Source organism: Cololabis saira, chromosome 17, assembly GCF_033807715.1.
Source record: "Cololabis saira isolate AMF1-May2022 chromosome 17, fColSai1.1, whole genome shotgun sequence".
Lineage (NCBI taxonomy): Eukaryota > Metazoa > Chordata > Actinopteri > Beloniformes > Belonidae > Cololabis > Cololabis saira.
The window spans coordinates 6,693,400-6,702,750 of NC_084603.1; the positions used below are offsets into that span (position 1 = coordinate 6,693,400).

The 9,351-nt window shown below is 36.9% G+C and overlaps 1 protein-coding gene across 10 annotated transcripts in view; it reads left to right on the forward strand.

The window, feature by feature from the left end:
* The first annotated feature begins 5,674 nt into the window (after positions 1 to 5,674).
* The window catches only part of LOC133463903 (neurexin-1a-like), a 301,928-nt gene continuing 298,251 nt past the window's right edge, over positions 5,675 to 9,351 (forward strand). For all 10 annotated transcript variants that reach the window (XM_061745667.1, XM_061745669.1, XM_061745668.1 and 7 more), the window contains exons 1-2: positions 5,675 to 5,806; positions 7,301 to 8,619. In XM_061745667.1, coding sequence (XP_061601651.1) covers positions 7,908 to 8,619 — 712 coding nt within the window. In that variant the 5' untranslated portion in view covers positions 5,675 to 5,806; positions 7,301 to 7,907. The remainder of the gene's footprint in view (positions 5,807 to 7,300; positions 8,620 to 9,351) is intronic.

Genomic DNA, 9,351 nt, shown 5'->3' on the forward strand with positions numbered 1-9,351 from the left:
TTATTAGTATGAAGAGTTGGATTGTGGAATTGCAGTAAAGCATGTATTGAAACATTATCATATTGGCTATTAAAATGGTGCTGCGCATTCCATCAAACAGCAATGATCTTATTACAATAAGGTAATCAGGGTCATGACTACATTCTGTACTCATCCAAACACGGTGAGGCGGCGTTCAGCTTTTATGCTCCTCACCTGTGGAACAAACTCCAGGATGGATCAGGGCTGCGGAAACTCAAGGTTGAAAACCTTTTTATTTACTGCTGCATTTCAGTAATCCACCACTTGTACATGAACATAGGATTGTGGTCAGGGGCTTTGCTTTGGACTTGCTCAAGTCATGTTTACTTCGATATATTCTACTTTTTATATGTAAAGTATCTTTCATCGCCTAGATTGCTTAGGTATTCCACAGGGTTCTGTTTTAAGAGATGTTCTTTCTCTGTAGACATCCTTTGTGAAATATCATCAATAAAAGAGAGCATACATTTCTAATGTTGTGGTAACATTTAGCTGACCAAGGTTTTAAGAAACAGGATATAATTAAAACTCATATGTGGTCTTCACAAAGACTGTTTAGGTAAAGGCAATGATACTTGACATTGTATATTCCATACATATTGCATACATATACTCATTTACAGAAATACTCTCGGTGTTCTCCCCATCCTACTTACAATCTTGTCAAAAAAAGAAGAAAAAAATTCTGGAAATTATTTTTTTGTTTTCTTATGTATTCTTATTTCTTATGCTTATTCTTATGCTGCTCCCTACACTTGGAATCAGCTCTAAAGCCACTAGTATGAGTTTTTTTTAATTATTTGAATATTCTAAATACATCCACTTCTGGTTGTTGATGTTATGACTGATCGACGTCAGTCGTGATGACAATGACTTTTGAAAACTTTAAACATTTAAAATAAGGCTTAATTTTAGGTCTAAATGTTGACAATTATTGATGTTTTTTAGCATGTTGCGGTGCTAATATACAAATAACCTGTATGTATTGTTGTTATTACATCCATTTTGTAACGCTTGTGTAAATCTGTTGACTGTTTTGACGGGTCCAAGCATTCTTTTTTTTTTCTCACTGGTTAAATAAAGCTTAATAAATAACTTGTTTATTGGGATTTGAAGGAATTTATTTACAAACAGCTTTCTTAAAACCCAGTTGGTCCAACAGATATTTATTTGGTAAATGGCTTATGGTAAATGGCTTATGTTTGTATAGCGCTTTCCAGCTGTACTCCTACAGCCCCAAAGTTCTTTACACTGCAGACAGTCAACCATTCACACCCCTTTGGCCTCATATTTGACTCTACAGTATTTTTAATACTGAAAGAGTTCATCCATGACTCATTGATTGTAAGTACAGTATACCAGGCTCGGAGACTACAAATTAAGTTCAAATTAGTGTCCCACCATTCTGTCCGGCAGTTTGCAAGAGATGTTTGTGTTGATGAATATGTTCAGCCTTACCCAAAAAAATATAGCAGACTTCCCTGTTCTTTTTTTTCAATTTGTTTTGTTTTTTTTAAGCTTTTTTTTAAAGAGTCAAGAGGCTCCTTCGTGGCAACGTTTCCAAACCAAAAATACTTGCTCAGTCCTTTTCTATTTGTCAATCATGAACTTTAACATTTAACACATAACTTGAGGCCTACCACTTTTTAAGATCTGGTGAAGACCAAATTTTATTTTATTTTCTTTCATTTGTGAAGGATAATTTGCCTTTTATTTACACACTAACTTCTTAGACTGATTAGTGACTGACATTGCAGGCTATCATGCAGCTATAAAGGCCTTAATGGATCTCCTTTTTTAACAGGTCTCTAGAGCCACCCTGTTCTATCTGTATAATATGGCCAAAATGAATACCATCTATTCTAAATAAATGCTGAAAAACTGGTCCATTCAATCATCATGTCTATGGAATGGCATTGTATAGAATTTGAGCTGGGTTTCCAAATATGAAATCCTCCAGGTGAATGTTTTTAATTATTTTATGTTTGCCTTTTTTGATCAATATTTTACTGCAGTTTGGAAATAGCTTCACTACATGAAAAAAATGGTGTAAATGGTGGTGTAAATTTCTCATGCCTGAGAAATGTAGTTTTAGTGAAATAAAAGTAGAGATACCTGAAAATGAAAATAACCAAATCAAAAATGATCTTATTTTACACTGCTTACAGTAAAAGTCTTAAATTATCTAATTTTAACTTAAGTTTTAATTCATACTGAATCTGGAGGCTTGATGATGCAACATATATCAACACATCAATAAAATAAGCAAGTGAAAAAAAAACAACAACATTGGTTTTGTGAAGTTTTATATCCTGACAAATCAAATTTCAGCACATTTAGTATTCTGCTGGGATAAATAAATATCATGCAGAGCAGAAACAAGATGCTGAGGATAACAGTGTCTTTGGAAAAGTAACAAGAAACAGTCACTGACATAAAAATGTAGTGGAGTAAATCGTATGCATAATAAGTCTAAACTTTAACTGAGCACAGAGTAAAAACTGATAGTTTTGGAACTCAACGCACAAAAGAGCCAAAAAGATACTAAAGTACATTTTACCAAATGCTCTACACCACTGCACCAGAGGGACTTGGGACAAGTTTAGAACTTTTTGTTAACGTACCAGTTTTCATTTTTCAAGAAAGAGTTAAATAGAAAAATGTATTTAAAGATAAACTATAAATACAGTAGAAGCTATAATGTTGCATCCTCACGATTGTAGCCCTCAGTGCTAACTGCTGTCCTGGATTTTCTGTAATGATACCATGGATGAAAGATGAAATAACCATAGTTCTAATCCTTTGGGTTTGATGCCAACTAAGGTGAGGACTTTTGGCAGTTTTCATGACATGATATCTGAAAGTCTTTATCTTCAAATGATCCTTTTTGGGTAAATAGAATTCTTTATAAAACTGTAAAAAAAAAAACTATTCTTAAAAAAATTTGACTTTTTCATAATGTTTACTTGTTCTCTTTATCATTATCTATGTTTATACCAGAACTTACAATTTCCAACCTGAGATTGATAAAGTGTTATTGGAATGAAGGGACAGATGAAAGATTAAATAACCATAGTTCTAATCCTTTGGGTTTGATGCCAACTAAAGTGAGGACTTTTGGCAGTTTTCGTGACATGATATCTGAAAGTCTTTATCTTCAAATGATCCTTTTTGGGTAAATAGAATTCTTTATAAAACTGTAAAAAAAAAAAAAGTTTATAATGTTTAATTGTTCTCTTTATCATTATCTATGTTTTATACCTGAATTTACAATTTCCAATCTGAGATTGATAAAGTATTATTGGAATGAAGGGACAAGTTCAGCAGAATTTAAGTTAAAGCACTGCATTATAAAGGACTGAAACGTGTTCAGAGACGCTATTCTATGTCTAAAGTGTATCCCACACTTCTGTAACGGAGGTCTCTTGTTAATCAACAAACAAACAAACAAACAAACAAACAAAATTACAAGTTTACAATAGGAGAAATAGATAACAAGTGTGACAAGAGAAAAACAATAATAACAACCATAATTCAATTTTAACAAAAGTGCGATCTCCCAACCAACCATGTAGAGTTTACTCAAACGCCTGTGCAAAAAGGTAAGTTTTTAGTCTGCTTTTGAAAGAGAGCACTGTTGGAGCAGACCTTAGTTCCTGTGGCAAGGAAGTCCAGAGAGTGTAGTAGTGACTGAAAGCACCATGAGCAGATCTAGTGTGAATTCTAGGTATGATGAGGAGACTCTTATTTGATGATCTAAGGGATCTGTCCGGTATGTATTCAGTCAGCATGTCAACCATGTAGGAAGGAGCTAAGCCATTCATAGATTTAAAGACAATAAGAAACACACATGCCCATATAAATATTTATATAAATATACTTATTTACACTATACGGTCTCTATTAACTGCATCCGCTCTATATCTATGTATATATCTACTTACACACATAATCACACACACACACACACACACACATATATATATATATATATATATATAGAGAGAGAGAGAGAGAGAGAGAGAGAGAGAGAGAGAGAGAGAGAGAGAGAGAGAGAGAGAGAGAGAGAGAGAGAGAGAGAGAGAGAGAGAGAGAGAGAGAGAGAGAGAGAGAGAGAGAGAGAGAGAGAGAGAGAGAGAGAGAGAGAGAGAGAGAGAGAGAGAGAGATACATACGCATAGACCCATACATACCTACATTATATATATATATATATATATATATATATATATATACATATATACATGCATACATACACATATAATTAGCTGCCCATTTCTGTACATAAATATAAACAAATCTATCCTTTCACCCAATAGTGTTATCTGCAGGCCCCTAAAAGCCGTTAAACCCCTTCCTCTTTGTACCTCGTGAAGATCATGTTTTTATATTTGTTTTTAAACTGTTTGGACATTGTTTTAATTCTGAATCCATTCTTTTCCATAGTTTAACTCCACTGACTGATATAGAAAATCTTTTCATTGTTGTTCATGTTCTGCAGGTCTTAAAATTTAGAGTACCCCTTAAATTATACCTCCCCTCTCTGTCATAAAGCCTTTCCTGTAAGTGAGATGGTAATACGTTGTTCCTAGCTTTATACATGAATTGTGCGGTTTGGAATTCCACTATGTCAAAAACATTTGATTATTTTAGAATTGAAGAATAAGGAATTGGTGTGTTCACGAAAAAACAGCCTTATGAATTATTCTTATGGCTCTTTTCTGCAGTATGAATAGTGGTTCCAGTCAGTACTCGAGTTGTAAAAAAGAAATCAGGGGGGATGGTGGATTTTATCATATGGGGACAGATAATTTGTGCTGATTACAAATAATATAATATATTACAAATAATAGCAGTGACCAAAACACCTGCAGAAATACTGCAGGAATGACATAGCAGCAGTTAAATGCAGCCTTCTGTCAGCTTTAAATATCCACTGGGCTTACATCAATTACATCAAAACACAACAATAAAAAACAGTTTTCTGAACTTATCAATATGACTCTGTCCTTCACAGGATAAGTAACATGGATCACTGCAAAAACTCACAATCTTAACAAGAATATTTGTCTTATTTCTAGTTAAAATGTCTCATTTTAGTAAAAAAAATTTCATTACACTTAAAACAAGACTCATCACTGTAAAAAAAAACAACAATTTTCACCTGTTTCAAGTAGATTTTCACTTGAAATAAGTAGAAAAATCTGCCAGTGGAACAAGATTTTTTTGCTTGTAATAAGAAGATAAGATCTACTTATTTCAAGTGAAAATTTACTTGAAACAGGTGAAAATTATCAAATAAGTTATTTTTCTGGTGTTATTTTCGAGTACTGGTTCCAGTAAACTTTTATACGTATTTCCCCAAACCTCTAAACAGTAACTTAGATAAGTGGACGGCAGTGTGGAGGGAAGGCGCTGTCCGAGGTGCTGCATTCCCCCCTCCCCGCTAGACATCACCAAGCACACGTGATCCGCTCTGTCTGAAGCCTCATTTATGGTTCCGCGTTAAATCGACGCAGAACCTACGGCGTACAGTGCGCGTCGCCGCGTACCGTACGCCGTAGGCTCTGCGTCGGTGTGACGCGGAACCATAAATCCGCCTTGAGGCTCCTGACAGTCACTGGATAAGCTCAACAGGGAAACCAGATTGCACCTCCTCTTCCACAAAGATAACTGGATTTTTGCTGCTGCGCGCCTCCAACTAACTCCATCCTGCGGTCCTGTTTTCTGTTTAGTTCTGTTTGTTCTCCAATCGGGAAATACATTTGGAGGACGGCATTTTTCAGGTAATTTTTTTCCTTCTTTTAGTAAGGCTGTAAGGTGTTTTTTTTTTTTTTTTTTACCCTTTCCTTTTTAGCGGAGTTTCGGGTGAAAGTGGAGCCGTGTTTCTCTCTGTCTGTCTTGCTCAGGCTGCTGTGATTCACTTGAATTGAAACCAGATCTCGATGTGTGGGGTTTTTCACCAAAAAGGATTTGATGCTCAGATTCTCAAATAGACAAAAACATACGGACGGTGGCTGTTATCGGGGACCGAGCCCGTGCTGGAGCTTTTTTGTATTTTTGTTCTATTGTGGCAACTATTTGGGGTCCCGTAGAAGTAAAGCTGTATGCCTGAAGGTACCTACAAAGAAAGAAAAAAAACACTCTGTTCAAGGAAATTTGTAGTTAGGTTAGGAATGATACCGCAGATACGAACAAAAAAGGATCCTCTAATTATAGTGCGCTCTTTACGCTGTTATCCAGGGAAAGATGTTAAGATATCGGATGTTATTAATTATATTATGGCGAAAATACTGAAGACGTGTCCATTTTTGGCTCTTATGTCTTTAGTGTTATGCACATTTTGCAGCTATTTGGTTGAAAAGAAGAATTCTTGCAATTAACAAAAAAGAGAGAGACAGCGCGAGAGAGAGAGAGAAAGGGAGAAAAAAAAGTCAAGGCCAGTAGCGCGTCATGAAAGACATATTTTGGGAGTATGAATGAAATCCAGTGGCAGCCCGACTAGTTGTTCTCACATAAACAACCCTTGTGGATGAAGTGACGCACTTTTCCTCCTGTCTGTTGAGCGGAGAGCTGAAGAAGCCCGTCATCCCGGTTAAGCCTGAATTATGGTTCCGCGTTAAATTGACGGCGTAGGCACACCGTACGGTGCGCGTCGCCGCGTACCGTACGCCGTAGGCTCTGCGTAGGTGTAACGCGGACCATAAATCAGCCTTTATTGGAATGCTGCTGGCGACGCGGCTGCACAAGTTGGATCGACTGTCACCCATAAGTGACATCCTTAAATAAATGAATTAAATTAAATGAATTGCAGACATGCATTTCTTTTATTTCGTTTTTTTTTTCTTTTGCTTTTGATTTATTTCAAACGTGCTGACTTCGTGCCTGTTACCAATGAGCCTATTCGTGTTTATTTCTCGCTCTGCCTTCCTATATGTCGCACAATAGTTTTTCTTTTTTCTTTTCTTTTCCTTTTTTTCCACCGTGGAATTTTGCACGTTAAGCGCGATGTTGCAGAAGCAGTGGGATACTTGGCCACTAACATCAATTAATGTGTAATTGTTAAATGCTTGTTCCTGGAAAGCCTCGGTGATCCAATCTAATGAAACAGCTTGTGTTTTGTCTAACAAAGGCCTCCCTTGGTATGACTGGCCAACTGGCTTAATCACAGTATTAGGCTAATTCCCACCTTTGATTAAAGCTTTTGCCATAGTGAATTTAAAATGCATACGCTGAAAGTGCTGAATATTTCTTTAATACATTTCCCTTTTCTTTTGCAGAGTTTAGAGACTGAGGACCGCCTCAACTGACAAACAGTTTCATGTGCTGAGCTCATCAGCCAGCATGGCTCCAAATGGCAATTTTCCTCTCAGCTACTGAGGATGCAGGGTGAAAAGCCCTGAGCAGGCCTTCAGTGACTCGCCAAAGTCTGCTGGCATGGACATGAATATTAAAGCTGCCATTTCAACTCAAGTGAAACACTGCAAACACTAACTGGCACCAGAAAGGACTGTTCTAAAATTACATATATTAAACTGAGTGTGCCCAGTGGATATCTGAATATTGGTCTCGACTCCAACTAAGCCATGGCAGAGAGGACCTTTGAACAATGTTGGATGGAACAATGAGAGGCTTTACCAGTGGTTTGGACAGTATAAAGTAATGCTGATTGTTCCGGGAAATAAGTGCTTAACAAGCCCACTAATATGCAAATCTATGGTAGCATTTAATCTCTTGTCTTACAATGCATCAGTTCACACTAGACAGCCTGTTATATGCCAGTCTACACAGTCAACTTAGCATAACAGTTGCTTAATCTAAGGTTAGTTTGAATTCATTTATATCTTATAAGTTCTACTAGCCATTAACAGATTTTCTAATCACACAATGATTGTTAAAAAGCCACACAGTACCCATATCTTATGGGTTGTGCTGCTCATTTGTTGCTTTGTCGAAATAGGTACCTGTCTAGAATTTTCAGGAGCTGAGGGACAGTGGGCAAGGTTTCCAGTGTGGAATGCATGTTGCGAAAGTGAAATGAGCTTCAACATGAAAACGAAGAGTTCCCATGGGCTGCTTGTTTACTTCGACGATAAGGGATTCTGCGACTTTTTAGAACTTCTGATGGTCAGTGGTAAACTGAACCTTCGCTTCTCCATCTTCTGTGCCGAGCCTGCAACTGTTGTGTCTGACACAACGGTCAACGACAGCCAGTGGCACTCAGTCACAATAAGGAGAAACTTTAAGAACACAACCCTTATGGTGGACAATGAAATAAAGTGGGTGGAGGTAAAATCCAAAAGACGAGACATGACTGTCTTCAGCCCTTTGTTTATAGGGGGAATACCGCCGGAGTTGAGGTCTGTGGCTTTCCACCTGACGTCAACTGCAGTCAAGGATCAGTTGCCTTTCATTGGATGGATAACAGATATAGAGGTCAACAATACGGAGTCTGTACTGATCAACAGTGAGGGGGTCTTAATGGACATCTGTGGAACTGCCAACATGTGCTTGAATGGAGGAATCTGCAGTTTAATTAACAACGCACCGACGTGTGACTGCTCTCACACAGGCTTCCAAGGAAATGACTGCAGTGAAGGTAAGACAAATATTTGTATTTAGTTTAAAAAATGCAACAAAACATGGCTTTTTTTTTGTTCACATAAAGCTATGTTAGAAATCAACCTTATTTTGTTGAGATCACCGTTAGTCCAAAAGTAATGCACTCCTTTCCTCTATGTAGGTAATGTTCTGTTGTAGTCTTAAAATGTGTCCTATTGATCTGTATTATACTTGTTTGTAAAGACCGAATCTCCTGCAAGGCCTCATTAAGAAAATATGCAGGTGTTCTTTATCCCCAGAGGTGTGTTCCATTCTTATCAAATGGGTCTGTGGGGATTGGTTGACCTATGAAAGATCTCCAATGGCTTGTCTCAAAAGAAAGAGGGATAATACTTTATGAGTCAGATAAAGAAAACATGAGTGATATCACTGATGCAAGACAATGGAATTGTGGTGATGGCAGCAGAAGAAAAGTCAAATATTGACAAGATGAGATGTGTGGATTAGTTAGGAGGGTTAACATTGTCTCATAATGCATTAATTCCTTGAGCTCAATAGGCATTTTCATTTTATTCATTTATTTGATCTATTAGTTTGTCTATTTCTACACAAGAAAAAAAAATATATGTAAGAAAAACAAATTGTGGTATGACTGAGTCACAAATTATATCCTCACTGAACACCTAATTGATTTTAGAACTCCAACTCCAGGAAATTCAACAGGCTAATGAAGCAAAATAAAAGAACTAGAGACCAATCACAGCTCAAC